We start from the raw sequence: 18788 nt of genomic DNA, 5'->3' as shown, positions 1-18788 counted from the left end.
ATCTGTCTTGAAGCTGATAGTTATGACCATTAGTAATTGTCCTGCCCTTTGGCTTCTTACATCACAGGTTCGTTGGTTCCACACCTGCAGGATTATGGGACCTGTACTGCGTCCGTTTTGTCAGCTGAAGATTCATTTTTGCGGAGGTAAAGTGGAACTGTTTGAAATTCTGTCACAGGCATCAGAGATAGTCCTTTGTTTCTCTAAACTTTTAATTAACTTTCTGAGAAACTAAGGAACATATCCGAGCCGAGTTCTTGTGGTTCATTAAACCTCGGCACCATCTTTGATAATGTAACAATACCACAAATGTATTCAATTGTTGGTTTGGATTAATTTAAAAACCATCAGTCATGTTTGGTTGTACATCATATCACATAACCAAAGACAAGAAACAGGTAAAGCAAGCTTGAGATAATCGAATAAGTTCAGCACAATAGCAAATCACTCACTTGGCTAGTTCATCCTCAATGCTTTTCTTGATAGACGCTGCCGTTGCCTGTCTGTCGATCTTGGATATAGGGATAGTTCTCACCTCATTATACAACTCCTTTGGTTCCTGTGGGCATAAATCACATCTAGTGAACCACTACCACAGACTATGTTGTGTGCAAACACAGGCAATATTTTAGTTTTATCCCACGTAAGAAATATGCATTCAATATTTAAACTACCGTTACTTATTTTGAATGAGCTTACCAACACATTCTGGTATTAGGTTACTGACTTCTAAGCAGTCAATGGAAGCGTTACTAGAGCCACCTAAAGCGGAGTATGTGAACTAAGTACAACCAGTCTGAGGGGTTTAAGGTTGAGAATGAAACCTTTACTCCCGACATCAGGGCTTTAACCACAGGTTCATCACAGGCTTCACCAGGCTGTGCAGCTCATTCATCTTCCAGCACTCAGAAACATGCAACTGTGTACTACCCATGTTACTGCCACTACGTTACCATTTTTAAAGTTTTTTGTCCTACCAGTGCAATCTGGACATGCCCCCCTGTGGCATACACGTCTCCTTCATGGTCTCCGTAGAGCAGAAATTGAACTATCGAGCCAAACAGAATGGGCTGCGTCTTCACTGACTTCACCTGAAAGGGTGAAAGAAAGACTCCGCAAGATAAGAATAACGAGTGGCGATTATGTGGCCACAGCAATGCGTGGTGGCCAAATTGTGTGTCTCCTCCTGACGTGGTGAGCTGTTGGGACGGGCAGCCTGAGCCGCCCCTTTACAGCGGGTGCTCACGTTTTGTCCGGATTTGTACGTTTTGCCATCCCACTTGATGGCCTTGAAGCAGGCCCACGGCGACTGCAGCCGCTTCGTGGGCACGTCCGTGCGAGTTGTAGATCCATGGCACTCCAAGAACTTCACCTAATGACAAAAACTCGCATGAACGCAAAGATCAACACGTCTTCCATGATGTCTCGTGGTGAAAGGGAACAAAGGCAGACAAAGTAGGCCGGCTGTTCATCCATGTCAAATGGCTTCGCTTAGACGATGGTCGGCACCCACACACCTGCTTGTCATATCGCTCATGGCAGTCCTTCATCCAAGCCATGAACTCACGATTGATTTTCACTCTCTGCTCCTGCAGCAAAGGCAAGTGACGACAGAATGAATCACTGAAGAACAAGGCAAGTAAAATTATTTAGATGAAGTAATTATTGCTATAATTATTAACACTGTGTGTTGGCTCTTAACTACCGTCCTATAAGCAGGAATGAGTAGAACTGCATGATTATGAAGAGATGACTGATTCCTGCTGGAGGTGGGCCTTACCTGGCCATGGAGCACTGAGGTGGGCCTTACCTGGCCATGGAGCACTGAGGTGGGCCTTACCTGGCCATGGAGCACTGAGGTGGGCCTTACCTGGCCATGGAGCACTGAGGTGGGCCTTACCTGGCCATGGAGCACTGAGGTGGGCCTTACCTGGCCATGGAGCACTGAGGTGGGCCTTACCTGGCCATGGAGCACTGAGGTGGGCCTTACCTGGCCATGGAGCACTGAGGTGGGCCTTACCTGGCCATGGAGCACTGAGGTGGGCCTTACCTGGCCATGGAGCACTGAGGTGGGCCTTACCTGGCCATGGAGCACTGAGGTGGGCCTTACCTGGCCATGGAGCACTGAGGTGGGCCTTACCTGGCCATGGAGCACTGAGGTGGGCCTTACCTGGCCATGGAGCACTGAGGTGGGCCTTACCTGGCCATGGAGCACTGAGGTGGGCCTTACCTGGCCATGGAGCACTGAGGTGGGCCTTACCTGGCCATGGAGCACTGAGGTGGGCCTTACCTGGCCATGGAGCACTGAGGTGGGCCTTACCTGGCCATGGAGCACTGAGGTGGGCCTTACCTGGCCATGGAGCACTGAGGTGGGCCTTACCTGGCCATGGAGCACTGAGGTGGGCCTTACCTGGCCATGGAGCACTGAGGTGGGCCTTACCTGGCCATGGAGCACTGAGGTGGGCCTTACCTGGCCATGGAGCACTGAGGTGGGCCTTACCTGGCCATGGAGCACTGAGGTGGGCCTTACCTGGCCATGGAGCACTGAGGTGGGCCTTACCTGGCCATGGAGCACTGAGGTGGGCCTTACCTGGCCATGGAGCACTGAGGTGGGCCTTACCTGGCCATGGAGCACTGAGGTGGGCCTTACCTGGCCATGGAGCACTGAGGTGGGCCTTACCTGGCCATGGAGCACTGAGGTGGGCCTTACCTGGCCATGGAGCACTCGGGTGAAGATAGTGTCTTTGTCTCGCAGCTGCAGTTCCAGGTCCATGTATGTAAGTTTATTGGTGCTGACTTGAAAACAGTCGTTGGTGAAGAGGACGCCCGAGATCCTGTTGTAACATTCCAGTGGCACTGCGCACCCCTTTTTGGGTCTTGCACACCATTCAAACCTGAGATGAGCAGAAGCACATGTGCAGCGCTGAACTGGTGGAGATTAAAGATCGAGTTAAGTGAGCACAAAAATGTGAGCTTGAACCACTGTGACGTTACAGTTGCAAAATTCTTTTGAGTAATGAGCCGTGACTTTGCTTTTATCTCACTACGTGCAGAAGATTGAGATGAAAAACTGTGTAAAACGTTTTCAAGTTATTACTCATCAACTGAGGAATATGGAATTAATCGTCCATTCCAATAGCACTGGAAGATGGGCCTTTTCCCCCGGCCGTCAGCTTGCAAAACAAAACAGTCGTCGTCATCATCGTTCTCTGGAGCTGTAACAAAGACGCACGCACACACACACACAAGGGTCATTCCAATAAGAAATCCAAGGGGGATCACTACAATGCCATCCGGACCAGATCTTAGAGCCAATAAACCAGTTTTGAGAAGATGGTCAAAATCACACCTTTCTGCCCCGGTGCCCTACAGCTCATTGACTCAGCTTCACCCCCCCAATACCACAAATGCCCATGTGTCAATTGAGGTGGCCACCTTTCTGCATTTTCAACAAACAAGAGTAATGCGTGCGTGACTTGCAGCTGTGTGTGCATATGACACAGCAAAGTTCTTCGTGGCTTTGTCCTATTTTATGAAATAGTGCATGCATTAAATACCTGGTGCTTGGGCATACGGGTCCTCTGGGTACGTCTCCCTGTCGTACAGGAACGGGTGATATCTGATCACCCCCTCCACTAGTGCATCTGACCCTCTGCTGGCTTTAAACTCAAACTCTGCCACACTGGAGTTTATATACAGAGTCTGCATGTCCTTATCAACCTCCCTCAGATTGAGAAGCCTTGGTAGGCGAGGGGAGCGATCGATCAGACAGATCTGGAAGAGAATGAAGGGTGCACTCTTAAATGTGATTGGCTTAAGCATCCTTGGGCAACTGTGATAGGCTCTGGACCTTGAACCCAGATTTTGAAATTATCAGTAGTCAATTTACCAGGAGCAAATTCAATTGTTTTTTCAATTTTCATACATTTAATAAATGTGATGAGATGAACTAGACAGGACATCTTAGGAATGCTTTCATTAGAGAACTGACTGACAGCGCCTGCAAATTAACTCAATGTTACATAAAAATTCACACTGGTGCAAGCGTGCGGATATTAAACATACGTACGTGGATGTCGATGTTTGAGGTGGAATCCACAATTCTTGTGCTTCGCATGTCATTTCCATGGATACCATGAACATAGTAATGATATATGTGCCTTAATTCAGAAAGAAAAAGCAGAAGAAACAAGTTCTTAAAAGAGCCGCAAGAGTCAACGGTGTGTGTGTGTGTGTGTGTGTGTGTGTGTGTGTGTGTGTGTGTGTGTGTGTGTGTGTGTGTGTGTGTGTGCGTGTACGTGTGCGTGTCCACACGGGAGCCTTACGCCAGCTCTCTGGTCCACAAATTGAAGTCTTGTTTGAGGTAGGTAACGTGTTCTGGCTGGACTGCCGTAATGACTACAGCGGTGAAGCTGTCCTTGGTCTCCTCTTCCCGGACCAGAGACTGTAGGAAACGCTCCTCCGTCATGTTCACGTGGGAGTCGTCCCCAGGCTGAGTGTCAGCGACACGGGCAGAAAACACAAGACTGACATGCTGATTTTTAAAAGTACATGTATGGATGAACAGTATGTAAGATAGAAATACAGTAGACTAATTAATATAGACACGGTGCTTAACTGAAATCTCCACCATTAAAGTGCTGATGCTCTTGTAAGTAATGTTCTAACTCATCCAACGTGTCCAGTTTACCTTTCTGTTAAGGATGACACCTGAATAAATCTCCTCTTTGTTTTGTTCCTTTTTCTGAAAGTCCTCTTTAGACATGACAAATTCATGTACATCTGGAGAGCCAAGCGGTTTACTTATGATCTGTTTTAGGACAGGAAATGTAGTAAATACATGGTTGGTGGTATGAGCTCACGTTTACAAATAACCCCTCAAACATGGCTTGCTTATAGTGTCCAGTTGAAATCTACATCATCTCCAGTGTGTTCTAACCGTCCGTTTGATTCTAAAGGACAAGAGAGTGGGGACTTCCACTGTTTTGAACTGGTTTCTAGAGATTAGCAAGGCTAAAATGGGTGACAGTAATTTCTGTAATAATGTGTGACAAACAGCTTCTCTTGCTAAGGGAAAGTAAGTGTGCTAGTGGTCCTGCAGAGAGACTGTAGATGTTCAAGAAATGTTGCTTGCTCCACTACATGACCTGAACAAGCTGTTATATACAATTAAGCGCATCTGCTAGGTCTAGAGCAGAGAAACCACTTAGTGCAAAGTCTCGGTCAGGCTTGACAAAAGCATGACATGCAAGAAGTGATTAGGATGTGAAACCTCCTATACAGGAGGTTAAAACCATGCAACCCAAGTGTGAGTCTTATGGAGAACCTACATAGGACGTTCTAAAAATGTAAGCTGCATGTCAAACAAACATCCACAAACATGCCATAAACATCCTCTGAGAGTGCTTGGTTTGGAGGGAGCATATATGATCTATATTCAGATATATTACATCTATACCTTTCATTTAAAGTTCACATAATTTAATCTTCAAAGATAACTGTGACTGTGAGACATGAGAAGAACTACAACAGGAAGACTAGGTCTAAGGAACAGGAAGACTAGGTCTAAGCAGTCAGCAAATCAGTGTATACAAAGTATATACATATATTCAATTGCAGTATGCTGACTGCAAAACAATGCATTGCATTTAATAGCTCTCTGCTCCATAATTTACAGACTTATACAGATGCATATAACATATGACTCATAATTATAAGTGCAACACCCCCACACACACACACACACACACACAGTAACTACATCCTATGAAGAGCAATGCCCTGAAAAGTCAGGTTTCCGCTTACCCGTACAGACTGGCCTATGTAAAACACGGCCTGCTTGCCCCCGACACCAAAGTATGAGATGTCACTGTTGAGACTCCGTGGGACTGGTTTGGGCCGCACATAGCCAGAGTGATCACTATGGCAACACACACACACACACACACACACACACACACACACACACACACACACACACACACACACACACACACACATATATAATATAGACTAAACTTGGGAAACTTGATATTAACTGCTGTGACTGACAGCTGAGTATTAAACTATGTTAAACACATAAATAACCTGTGAGAAATTATGCTCAATCTGAATGAAGATTACCACAACTGTCAAATCATCATACCATCACTGCCGCCCACTCAAACAAATCTATGGTGTTATATATCACATGCAAAATATGTAGCCTACATAATCGACTTAACCACTCCACTTAAGATACAGCAATAATTACATGGTGTTCAAAAGAAGTACAGTATCACTTTGAGCCTAAACTATTATTTACCTCTGAAAAGTGCCCCGGTTGAATTTTGAAAGGCGATAAACAGCCCAGTTATTTAGCTCTTTAGAGGTCATTCCACGGCCATTGTCCATCACAACAACAGCTGGGCCCCCCTGAGAGTCATCAAACAGCTGAGGCAGACGAATGAGAAGGCAGGGTGGGTACAAAAACACAAGTCAGTGTTATTACTCACCGTGCAGTAAAATAACGGAAAATCATTTTAAAGCAGCATTCTAACCACATACAAAGTAGAGCTTCAAAAGTCCTGGAGTACCACAGCACCAAAGAGCTCAGAGGTTTCTCTGCACGAAAATATTTGCATCGGCTGATAATTAAGAATTTGATAAGTTGTTGAGGAGAAACACACTGAATTGAGCAGTGGTACAGCTCTCCAGGACTGAAACTGGGTGTCGTGCAGCTCAGGGGGCTAGTCTCAAGGGCACAGGTGCCATGCGGATCTGAGGGTTAGTCTCAAGGGCAACGGTGGGAGGGAACGTACCAGCCTGATGTCTATGCTCCTGATTTGAGGATTTTTTGAGGTGGCTGAAAGTGCATTGTCGATGAGCTCAGCGAAGGCATAGGCTGAAACACACAACCACAGACACATTAATAATCTCAAGACCACAGAGTATAATAAAAAACTAAACAGGTGTATGCGCTTGGGTGCGAAATGGAGAGACTTCCTTACGTAGTGCATTGTGTCCTTCACTGGCATAATATTCATACTGTCCACTCTGCACAATGGTGTGGTAATGGGGAAGGTACTTAATTCGCTCTTGAGTTGCTACAACCAACTCTTGATCCACAGAATGTAGAAGGTGTAATGTCTTGCCATCTGTTAGCTCACCTGCATTAATAACAATGTTATAACATTAACAGTCTACATTAGTTTACATTGGAAAAATAACTTAGGGTACATATGAAATAGCTTAGCCAAAACATTGGCTTGCAACTCCCACAAGTAAACAGAGCAATTTTAGAACAGACATCATTACACTGACAGTGTGAAATGTTGTATGCTAATAGTTCCACCTAAATTTAACCGAAATATGCTTAGTGATCATGACAGCTTAACTACTTACCATAAACATCTGCATTGATCTCTCTACGATCTGTTGTCGTGAGCACAAAAGTTTCGTTTCCAGAAATAGAAAACTCCTGAAATTAATAGAAACAATCTTGAGGCTGCATCCCACATCAATTCAGTTACATCAGCAGTCTTGATCAGACTTTACCCTTCTCCTCCAGGCCCCTCCCTTTAGTTATGCTGTTATAGATAATCCTGCCAGAGCCACATGCTAATCACTGGCACATGTGCTATATATATGACTGTTTATATTGATGTTCACATACTCAACCTGTATTTTATATCCTGGTTACATTCTTCTACCAATGACAATTCCATATGAGCACTTAGGAGATGGTCTGACATGTCAGTAGATGTGCAGACACTGTGGATGGATATGCCATTACCGCCAGCGAACAGGCCGATGCTGACTCCTACCTGAGGCTCAATATCTACATTGGAGAGACTGTGGCTGCTCGGCCCAGAATTAGAACTATAGAACTACATTATATACATTATAGTTCTAATGTAGTTCTATAGAACTATAGAACTACATTAGAACTATAAACATGGTGTTCTAGAGATCAGCCCAATGGAAGCTGGGTTCCCTTTTGAGTCTAGGTCCTACCAATATTTCTTCCTAATCCCTGCCTAGGGAGTTTTGCTTTGCCACTGATGCCTCTGGCTTGCTCATTAGGGATCTGGATGCATGAGATTGTAAAGCTGCTTTGTGACAACATGTTTTGTAAAAAGAATAGAATAGAAGCCTTTATTGTCATTATACACAGCATAAATTGCACAATGAGATTGTAAGCTGCTCCTTAAAAGTGCACACAACACAATATATAAAAAGAAAACTATGAAGAAAAAAAAAACTACTGTGCAAAAATGCTGTGCTATTAAACATATAGGTGCACAAACAGACCAAAAAGACAGACAAAACAGATGAGAAATTGTAAATATGTCAGTTAGTGTATGTTGCTATTTAGCTTTGGGAAAGAAGCTGGCCCCACGTTTGTTTTGGTCAGTATGGACCAGTAGCCCTATATAGATTAATCTGACTTAGATTTTTCTTCACCAGTATTGATCAGACTTAGCCATTTGTACAGAGTTCCTTGTCTGAAAACAAAGAACACGCCTCCAGGGCTATTTTTACACTTGATGACTGCTTTGTGACAGCTCAGGTTAACATATTCAATACTGTAAAAATATGTTGCAGGATGCTAAATAGATTAGCAAGCGGTGAGTCAGACAAGCAGAGGGGGGTGGTTCAACCAAACACATATGCTAGTTTACTAGTTGTGGCTAAAGGCTACAGCTAAAATTAACCTTTCATCAGTCAGTTTTTAATACTCAGTTGTTTGTACAACTGCTCCATGTGTTCAACTGAGATTTTCATGAACTAGCTGTTTAATAAAAGGGCAGTATGGTCGGGATGTTTTATATGTTTAACAGCTTACAAACTCATATAGGCTACATCTCTGTTCATGATGAATTCATAAGACATAGCAAACACATTATACTATTAAATAGACGTTTGTATTGTATATTTTAAACATCCAGTTACCTGTCCTCTGGTTGTAAAATGCATGGTGGACAGCAGGCATATCTATAGAGCTTGTACACCAATGGACAAATTAAATCCCATAACAATGACCATAGCTCTTGGACGTGTCATTGTTAATGAAGAACTGATATACAACTGGAAAAACCTCCCCCTGATAGAGCAGCTATGATCTTCAGATTTATATGATGGAAATAATAACTTTGCTGTCTTTAACTAAATATAATGTGAAAAAAAGTATGGCAGCGAGTTTGCAAGTTTCATCTGGGCTACAAGACTGGCAGACCTGTTCATTAGGTTGACAATTATCTGACCGATGTGGTGTTTCGGAAGGAGAAAAATGCATTTAATTAGATGGTTCTGCCAAGACTGAGAACCTGTTGCGCTGAGACTGAACCGATTAAGGCCATTTTCATGAAGATACGAACACACTGGTCCTACCAAGCAGACTCTCGCCTAAACAGGCTACAAAGTGATTACAAGTTTTCCACCCAGGTGTGAGGTTAACCTTTACTTCAGCAATCCAGCTCAAAGGTGTCGTTGTTCTTACATATCCGTATTAAACAGATGAGCAGAAGCAGGTTTTTGCCAAGAATGACTCTGCTTGTCGTTGCCAGATTAATTCCCATGAGAAATTCTCCAGCTAAGCTAGCAGGCTAGCAGCTACTCCCAAACAATACCAACACCCCACAGGTGGTTAGCCAGCTAGCGGCCGTGTGGACGGGGGGGGGTCCACCCACCTTGCGCACAGCTCGGAGGAATTCGTTGTAGTCCACGCCGTCGACACCGACGACCTTTTCAGACGCAGCTTTACTGTCCGGGCGACAGTCGAAGACAGAGACGGACCCGCGGACGTGTGAGGTCTGTGGTCGGGGAGCTCCGCACTCCGCCATGTTTCTCCCGTGATGGTTCGGCTCTCCGCTCACCGCCGTCTACGCTCTATCCACTCTAACGTACCGTAAAACGCTCCACGGTGCCCTAAAGAGAAACACTCCAACGCTCCGTTTCCGACATGTTTAACCAGGTGTCCGAGTCAGCCGTTTCCCGCCGCTGTGAATAAGCCCGTAAGCGTTAATGTTCAGGTGCCGTTTTTAACGGGTCACCCCAACGGCGCGTGAATCCTCACACCTCGCCGCGCGCTGGACACGTACCACGTGACGCCGCTACAGTGTTGTCAGTCGCCACGCGCTTGGCTGGGTCTTGCAAGGGTTGCCAAATCCAGACCTACACTACATTATAAGAAAGCCTAATATTTAGATGATTTGTTAACAGTAACCTACAGATTCAATGGTTATACTCCTGACGCTGTAAATTTTCAGTTGCTGGGATTTAGCTACTTAACACAAAACTGATGCAGACACTCATAGATGGCTAGCTGTGTATGTTTAATCACTAAATCACTCGTCGTTCTTATATCACGACTGGCAACCTAAATAAATTTCTCGCGCCATTCCTGAATTTTTCAACATTAGAAAACACATGTTTAACATACAGAAGTGCGAAAGCGCCAAAGTGGATTTACAAAAGAAGTTCCGTGTTACTTAAAAACAACCAACAAGCAAATATAAAACGACAGGATAATTTACTAGTACGAAATACGCAATAGGAAATCGTGAGCACTGCTTTTTTTCTATTGTGACAAACTGTCAAAATAAAAGCTCCAAGCTATATAATAAAATGTAATATGTATATATATATATATTTCCATGTTTTAAGCACACGAAAATAATCCGATCCACAAAGAAGCCGAGCAGTCTATTTTAACGTGTTTGCATTTGTTGTGCATATTTACTTTTATGACTGACAGAATGAATAGAATATTTAAAAATTATTCATCATATCCCGAGATACGTTTGCATGTTCGCATTTATGCACAAATCGCTCATACAACATGTTTTAAAAATCCAAATTGCTATTATAATGCGATTGCCTGGAAAGTTTATAGTAATTTGTCAGCGACGTGATTTTTCAAACACAAAATAATCGACGGGGTTGATATTAACTTTTATTTTAACAGTAATGTCCCGTCACTTCGTTTCCAGGAAGCTAGACAGGTCTCGGAAAGCGACCACCTGATGTTTATAGGAAGACTCTGGTTGTTTACATCACACTGAATGTGTGTTGTGTCATGGTGGCGCGCTGCGCTGAAAAGCAGTAGCCTTTCCTTGTCCAGTTTATATTGATATAGCGTAATGAACTATTTAAAATGTCTGTTGTGGTTGCTAATGATTATGGTTGGCTGTTGGACGCCTGCTCTCTCATTGACGAAGGTTTTAAGTGCTGCTTAGGTGCAAATGAAGAACGTTTTGTGTCTCATTTCAAGAAGCAATTCTTTGATATCTTGAAGCCTCATATAGTAGTTACATCCACGAGCGATGCGAGTAGCAAGACTCTACAAAATACAGAAACGTGTGCAAGTGAAAATGCTAGTGTCGACCCAAAGTCAACCCGAAAGGTGATGCTAACACTAGTTCTAAAATTAGGCATGATGGCTAGCAAGCTACTTGTGCTATCCACGTCTTTTCTGGTCCTCTACAAGTTAAATGACGCTGTGAGGGTAAGTTTTTGTTTGCTAATATTTTTGAGACTTAATCTACAGTTATATTCTCTTGCAGAAAAGGAAGCGACGGCGAAGTGATCTCAATCATGGGGAGTTAGACGCAGCAGATTATCATAAAAAGGTGCAAAATTTGGTGATAACACAGAATAAAAGACTGTTTTAAATATGCTAATGTTCCAAATATTACTCAACCTACTGTTAAAATTGTTCTGCTGTATTTACTCTTCCTCTCTCTTTGTAAATTGCTGTAAAACAGGTCAGGTTGTTGGTTCTGGAGGGCAGTCGATCTCTGCTGGACGCAGGGAATCGCTGTGGTTATTTTAAAGAAACGTCACATCCAGTGGCCACTAGCCAAATGCCGGTTCCTGAGTGCCGTCTAGCCGCCTTATGCAACATGGCCAAGCAGTTCCTAACAGATGAGGATTCCACACCCACGCAGGTGGTCAAAGGGCGTGCAGACTTGGACGCACGTCTAAACCTGTTCTCACGCATAACGGAAAATCCAGACAGCCATGCTCGTGAGGTCACCTTAATGGGCGAGAGGTATTTCTTGCCTCCCCGGAGTCACTTCCTGATGTCAGACATCATGCGTTTGCAGCCTCTTGTCAACAGTGAGTTTGATCTATTGTATCGGTCATTTGGAGATAGAAATGGATGTACAGCATTTCTTCTGAAATGTGTGTTTGCACAGAACTCTTTGTTGTTACTCTATATTGCCAAAAGTATATATCCAAAACTTTCCCTTACTCACATATGACCTTAAGTGACATCCCATTCCTAATCCACAGGCTTCAATATGATGTTGGCACCCTTTGCAGATAGAACAGCTCCAACTCTTCTGGGAAGGCTGTCCACGAGGTTTAGGAGTGTGTGTCCCAGAAGCACAACTGTTGAATGAGAAGGCCTAGCTCTTGGTCTCTGCTCTAATTCATCCCAAAGGTGTTCTATCAGGTTGAGGTCAGGACTCTGTGCAGGCCAGTCAAGTTCATCCACACCAGACTCTGCCATCCAGAGAACACGCCTCCACTGCTCTAGAGTCAAGTGGCAGCGTGCTTTACACCACTGCATCCAACACATTGCATTGCATTGCATTGGTGATGTATGGCTTGGGTGCAGCTGCCCGACCATAGAAACCCATTTCATGAAGCTCTCTGCGTACTGTTCTTGAGCTAATCTTAAGGCCACATGAAGTTTGGATGTCTGTAGTGATTGACTCTGCAGAAAGTTTGCAACCTTTTTGCACTATGTGCTTCAGCATCCACTGACCCCGCTCTGTCAGTTTACGTGGCCTACTACTTCATGGCTGAGTTGCTGTTATTCCCAAACACTTTAATTTTCTTACAACTGTCTACAGCTGACAGTTTACTGTGAAATATTTAGGAGTGAGGAAATTTCATGACTGGATTTGTTGCACAGGTGGCATCCTATCACAGTTCCACGCTGGAATTCACTGAGCTCCTGAGACCCATTTTTTCACAAATGATTGTAAAAATAGTCTGCATGCCTAGGTACTTCATTTTATACAACTGTGGCCATGGAATTGATTGGAAACCCCGATTCCAATAATTTGAATGGGTGAGCAAATACTTTTGGCAATATAGTGTATTTTATATATTTGAAGCAAATTCAGATGTCACAATACAATGTCATTTGTAAAAAATGATTCACCTGTCAAACTGAGAGCAACCACTGTCAATTACTTTTGGACTATATTCATTAAGCGTACAGTTGAGACATGGGAGTAGAATAGTACTAAATACATTTTCATGCACCAAAGCTTCTTTGACCTAATTATTACAATATGATATTTCATCCATAGGTGGAGAAAAATTTGACTTGATAGTACTTGACCCCCCATGGGAAAACAAGTCTGTGAAGAGAAGCAGTAGGTAGGTGTAGTGCAACAGTAAACTGGTGCATGTATTTAAACATATCTTCAGATCAACAATGTTAGTTAATCGGTGATCTGGATCTAGATACCAGATACCAGAATCTTCTATAAGAAGAGGTTATGGTTTGTGTTTAATGCTATAACCAATGATTTATTTTTATAATGGATTAATTCATTGGTTATTGCAATGTCTGCTTTTTAAATAACAAAATGCAAAGTTTTTTTTACGAATGCCATATTTTATTGTCCTCAATTTTCTTGATATTTGTTTTGGCCAGTTTCCAAATGTGTCTGCACTCTCAGCAGAATGATGCCGCTACTGTGCAACCTAATATATCAGTAAATGTCACATTAGCAATGCCCCAACCCTTTGCTTCAGTCGGAGTTTCAGTTATGAGTTTTTGTCTTAATTACCAGGTACAGTTTCCTGCCCTCCTCCCAGCTCAAGCAACTTCCTGTCTCACAGTTGAGTGCTGCAGGATGTGTGGTGGTTACGTGGGTAACTAACCGCCCGCGACACCTCCGCTTCGTCAGGGAGGAGCTCTATCCCCACTGGGGCGTGAAGGACGTGGTACAGTGGCTCTGGGTGAAGGTATGGCGGCAGTCGGATGCACGCTACCGTAATAGTGTATGTGGTCCAAGAGATTCTCATGCAGCTCACGTGGTTTATGTGGTCTAAGAGGTTCTTGTACAGCTCATAGGTGTGGTGCCTGCAGTAGGTGCTTTAAGAAGGCGCGTGCACGATTTATGAATCGTGATGTTTCAGGGAGAAGAAAGAGTGTGCTTAACATCTGTCCTGGGAGATTTTATTCCAAGTGATTTGGAACCACTTCAGCTCATCCACAAGTTATGAAATGTGCACAAAATGGCACTTGCCACTTGGCATGTGCCATTTTCAAACAATTGGGGCTTTCAGATTCTGATCAATCAATGTATGATACTAGTATGTGTAATGAGAGGCTATAATTGGCAGCTGGTCCTTACATTGAGGCTGCTTTGTCGGCTGATTGGCTGGCTGTAGCCTTTGTCCCGCTTTTTTTTAAGGAGTACTGTAAAGTTTTTTTTTTAGGAGTACTGTAATTGAAGCAGTGGTTCGGCTGTATCCATAGGTGACCAGGACCGGAGAGTTTGTTTTCCCTCTGGACTCTCCACACAAGAAGCCTTATGAAGCCTTGCTACTTGGCCGGGTCTGTGCTGGCACAGACAACACAAGGTAGCCTCCTGCCCTGTTCCATTACAGACATAGACCTCACGTTGTTTACCTTTCATTAGCATCTTTCAAGCTTTTGGAAGCTTTTTGGAAGTAGCGGTCAACTTCTTTTGAAGGTTTACAGGTGCACCTGCTCGGCTAGCTTGGCATTCTACTGTCTGTTTCCAGCTCAGTGTCTTAGTGAGTGTGGTGCAAATTATGATTGTTTAATTTCTTGAGAGAATCTACAGAGATGTTTATATGATTTGACCTCTAAGATGGTTGTCTTTCTGTGTGTGTGTCTGTCTGTGTGTGCATCTGTGTGTGTGTCTGCTCCCCTCTAAGTTTTAGGGAATTATTCACACCTCCTCCTGTGTGTTTCAGGTGTGAGAGTGAGCTCCCAGACCAGCGGCTCATAGTTGGCATTCCCTCAGTGCTACACTCCCATAAGCCATCTCTGTCAGGTACGCAGCTGGCCCGCACTGCATGCGGATCAGACCCCACCCTCGTCATGCCGAGCTGCCGTAGCCTCCCCAGCGGCCGCTCATTAATCCCCGTTCTCAACGTGAAGTCTGTTTGAATTTTTGAATAGCGCGTACATTTGCATAAAGAAGCATTTGAGTGACTGGGGTTACGCTCCAGGGTCCACCTGACAGCTTCGGCTTCTCACAGCGTTATTCATTAGACTCAAATGACAGATAGATCCTTTCATGTTGTTCAAAGGGAAGGGCACTTTTCAGTTATCTTTAGTCAAACCATCTGAAGTAGTGCTGTTAGCCTGTGACAGCTGCTTCTGAGACTTTGAAGCAGAAGGATCAACTCTATCATGGTTGAGCGTTTGGCTCCTGGAAGCCTTGTGTTCGTCGCCGTGCTACCGGTTGTTTCTGTTCCGTTGCAGCCGTCCTGAAGCCCTACATTAGGTCTGACGCGAAGTGCCTGGAAATGTTTGCCCGAGGTCTGCAGCCTGATTGGACAAGCTGGGGAAATGAGGTCATCAAATTTCAGCACCATAGCTATTACATCACAGAAGAAGCGGAGTGCGCATGCGACACGCGTACTGAGGCCACGGATACAAAGCAGCGAGTGGACACAACTGCCAACCTCTGAACACAAGATTAGTTTGTAATTATGGCTAGTAATTGTAATTGTTGTTTTGTTTTTTTTTTGTTCTTATTGGAAAAAGGAGAATTTGTATTAAACACTTTTTATCCATACCTTCTTTCATTGTTTTCATTGCTTCATTTAATCTGTGCAGACTAGCATCAGAACTCACCATTATCGCATGCAAAGGGAAATGACATGTAACAAAGTTTTAGAAATGAGTGTTATTGTTGTAAATGCATTATATTATTGTATTCCAGTATTGTTGGTTTGTCATATAACTTTCATTCTGTTTCATTCTGCACTAAAAGGGTCTTTCTCACAGAAGTCAATAGTAGTAATTCTGTTTTATGATTGCTAACTATAGTTATAAATTGGCTCCAACTATCGGTAAAGTGGTATTTCAACGACCTGATTTAATTAGTGGTGGGCCGTTATCGGCGTTAAAGAAAGTCTTGTAAAGAAAGGTCAAGTTTAGAGTAGGCTAAGTGGTATGATCTGAGAGTGTGCTGGAATTATTCTCATGACGTTTGGCTCCATCTGTTGGTCAGTCACTGCACTACCTGTGGCATTGCACACACTGCAATCAAGGAACGATAAACATTTACTTATGTCTCTCCATGTACTTCGCTGCTGTACTTGTAGTATTTGTAAAAATGTTCTTGTAATACCCGGTATTTAAGCACCATAAGAAAGTGGCTAACGTAACTTTCCATCTAACGTCTACAAAAAGGTGTGCAGAACTGTCTGCACAAGACTTTGCTGAACAAAGTTCCATTTATTTTTACTTATACCGCTTGCTTTCAAGAGTCCGCTTGTGGTTAAAATCCTCCCTACGAAATGAGACTGCACATTCAAGACCCCGATTCATCAGTAGACGTCGACAACAATGGCGTTTATGTACACACACTCGACGGAGACTTTGGTGGTATGTCTTGTTTGGGCTGTAGGCGTATTTGCTATCATTCACAAATTTAGTTTCACTCAAAAATCGGTCACAAAAAATCCCTTTCATTGGCATGGCTATTTGTACTGCCTTGATGGGAACCCGCCAGCCCGAATGATATTAGACGGTGAACGATGCAAAGGCCCACGATACATTGAAACAAAGATTTCGTTATTAACATAGAACATGGGTTTGGGTTTCTTTGGTCGTTTGGTCATGTAATTTGCCGTCATAAACACGAGTGGATTACGCATCTGAAAGCCTCTTTAGAGGGAATGTAGCCGTGCCACTTTGCCCAAACGCCCAGAATTGGAGACCTAGAGCTAAATGCAATAGGAAAAAGAGGTGAAATGGAATTGGGCCTGAGTCTATAATGATCAATTTACAAATCCTTCCAAAGCAACAGGATACAGTATAGCAACCTATTGCTCAGGGAGGAATCAAATGTGTTTGCGTATTTTCATTAATGCTGCTTAACTCTGATCATTGTTCTTAATTCACTTTAGTATCTGGCTACTTCTAATGAGGTCAAATCTAAAATACAATGAAGTATACACACGCCCTCCCCCCACACCCGTTATCTAGCTGGGCCGAGCATTGATCTGAGTGCATGCGGGCATGTGTCCCTGTTGGCGTGGTGATGCCGGCAGGCAAGAGCACTTCTGTGGTTTCAGGACTAAATGACTTGCGCAAGTCAAACACCTACTTAGCTTCAGTGAGTTTCTAAGGAAACGCCTGCACTAATATGTCCACTTGTCCCTTGATGCACCCCAGGCCGGCTACACCCACACACCCACACACGCCCTATTGACCCTGTCCTCGTTACGACCTCCGTTACACACAATGGCATGGAGACCTGCGCGACATCCTTTCTCTTTCTACTCTTGAGTGAAAAAATAAAAGAAACTACTTTTCCATCACCCAAACACTTCCTCCCACATGCCACTGTGCCGGTTCTGCTAGAAATATCGGACATCCGGCAATGCACTGTCAAACCAAGCAATAATGCACTAATGTAACTAACGATGTTCATTCCGGTGGAATTATGGTTCTTTGGAGACCAGGTTCCCAGAAGCTTTAAAGTATTAAAATCTTTGTAACCAAGAGAGAAAGAGAGAGTGCTTATGATGTTCAATATAAGGGTCTGTACTATTAGTTCTCTCAGCAAACCCTCCACTGATGTGTGATGTCAGCTGATCATTATTTATCCAGAAATTTATTCAAAAATATAAAGTGGTTTTTTCATCTAAATTTCTTTATATTATGCTTAAATTGATTCATGGTGTTATTAAGCTCTAAATCTAAATCTTACTACTTAAATCTTAAAAATTTTAAATCTTACTTATTACTTACTATAATCTTACTTATCTTTAGCAGCACAAATAAATCCATTTGTGAACTTGACATTAGGGTTCTGTGGGGGCCTGGACCAGTGCCGACTGGAGTCTGTGGATTCTGTCACTATCACTATTTCATTTTTTATGGTATCCGTCTCCATCACAGCATGTTGCAGAAGTCATACACGAGCTCATATAATTGTGTTCATGTTCTCTGTGGGTGGCAAGAATGACACAGTTTCTCTTATCTTTTGTCCATATAGAGAGAGGTTCTGCCTTGACTAGTTGGGTAGACAGTGTCGCACTCTCGTCTGTGCCTACTGGGCCGACCTTCGGCGCCACGCTGGCTAAGCTGATGAAGACCCCGTGGCTAGCTTCATAAGCTGTACAGGAAGATACGTCCTAAACCCCAGTCTTCCAGACGGACAGCTGTTGGATGACGGAGGAATTAGCTATAACTAATATGGATGCAAATTGAGGGGTGGGGGTGGGGTTGAGGGTGGGGTAGGGGGTGTGGTTAGGGCTGGGAGGGCTTCTATCCAACCCTTGTGAAGGTCTTATTTGGTGACATGACAGACAAGGACAGTTATTGGTTTCAATAACAACTGTCATTGGATAACAGTCTATGAACGGAATTACGCTCTCTGATTTCACTTGCCTTTCTCTGATGGCAGTACATGCTTTTCTGGTCCCAGAGGTAATTTCATGCCTCTGCGTGTCTTAAGCATTCAAAGTAAAGTAAATGTTTGAAAAATTATTTAAAACATAAATAAAATATTTATGTGGACCTTATGTGCTCACTGTGGACCTTAGTTAAAATGTTCACATCTACT

The 18788-nt window shown here is 43.5% G+C and overlaps 2 protein-coding genes across 3 annotated transcripts in view; one reads left to right on the top strand and one right to left on the bottom strand.

Moving 5' to 3' along the window:
• The window catches only part of smchd1 (structural maintenance of chromosomes flexible hinge domain containing 1), a 31617-nt gene extending 21110 nt beyond the window's left edge, over window positions 1-10507 (bottom strand). Inside the window, exons 1-16 of one of the 2 annotated variants that reach the window (XM_076973398.1) lie at window positions 9672-10507; window positions 7384-7459; window positions 6990-7148; window positions 6801-6883; window positions 6305-6432; window positions 5806-5920; window positions 4691-4810; window positions 4326-4492; window positions 4070-4160; window positions 3558-3774; window positions 3098-3215; window positions 2711-2894; window positions 1518-1589; window positions 1247-1372; window positions 978-1091; window positions 453-559 (exon numbers count right to left, since the gene is read on the bottom strand). In XM_076973398.1, coding sequence (XP_076829513.1) covers window positions 453-559; window positions 978-1091; window positions 1247-1372; window positions 1518-1589; window positions 2711-2894; window positions 3098-3215; window positions 3558-3774; window positions 4070-4160; window positions 4326-4492; window positions 4691-4810; window positions 5806-5920; window positions 6305-6432; window positions 6801-6883; window positions 6990-7148; window positions 7384-7459; window positions 9672-9824 — 2030 coding nt within the window. In that variant the 5' untranslated portion in view covers window positions 9825-10507. The remainder of the gene's footprint in view (window positions 1-452; window positions 560-977; window positions 1092-1246; window positions 1373-1517; window positions 1590-2710; window positions 2895-3097; window positions 3216-3557; window positions 3775-4069; window positions 4161-4325; window positions 4493-4690; window positions 4811-5805; window positions 5921-6304; window positions 6433-6800; window positions 6884-6989; window positions 7149-7383; window positions 7460-9671) is intronic. The other variant, XM_076973397.1, reaches the window with a different exon arrangement.
• A 470-nt stretch (window positions 10508-10977) lies between these two features.
• mettl4 (methyltransferase 4, N6-adenosine) lies at window positions 10978-15783 on the top strand. Its single transcript, XM_076973400.1, has 8 exons — window positions 10978-11386; window positions 11547-11612; window positions 11748-12102; window positions 13311-13380; window positions 13800-13974; window positions 14492-14595; window positions 14956-15035; window positions 15470-15783. The coding sequence occupies exons 1-8, from the start codon at window positions 11138-11140 to the stop codon at window positions 15676-15678; spliced, it is 1308 nt and encodes a 435-aa protein (XP_076829515.1). The 5' UTR covers window positions 10978-11137; the 3' UTR covers window positions 15679-15783.
• Window positions 15784-18788: the final 3005 nt, after the last annotated feature.

The sequence above is a fragment of the Brachyhypopomus gauderio genome, chromosome 14 (genome assembly GCF_052324685.1).
Source record: "Brachyhypopomus gauderio isolate BG-103 chromosome 14, BGAUD_0.2, whole genome shotgun sequence".
In the NCBI taxonomy this organism is placed as follows: domain Eukaryota; kingdom Metazoa; phylum Chordata; class Actinopteri; order Gymnotiformes; family Hypopomidae; genus Brachyhypopomus; species Brachyhypopomus gauderio.
Note: the sequence above shows the minus strand (reverse complement) of the source record. Positions and strands in the feature narration are given on the sequence as shown.

Coding starts and splice junctions, on each gene's coding strand:
- mettl4 (XM_076973400.1), top strand. CDS start 11,138: ATGTCTGTTGTGGTTGCTAATGATTATGGTTGGCTGTTGGACGCCTGC. Junction 11,613..11,747: donor CAGCAGATTATCATAAAAAG/GTGCAAAATTTG, acceptor GCTGTAAAACAG/GTCAGGTTGTTGGTTCTGGA. Junction 12,103..13,310: donor TTTGCAGCCTCTTGTCAACA/GTGAGTTTGATC, acceptor TTTCATCCATAG/GTGGAGAAAAATTTGACTTG.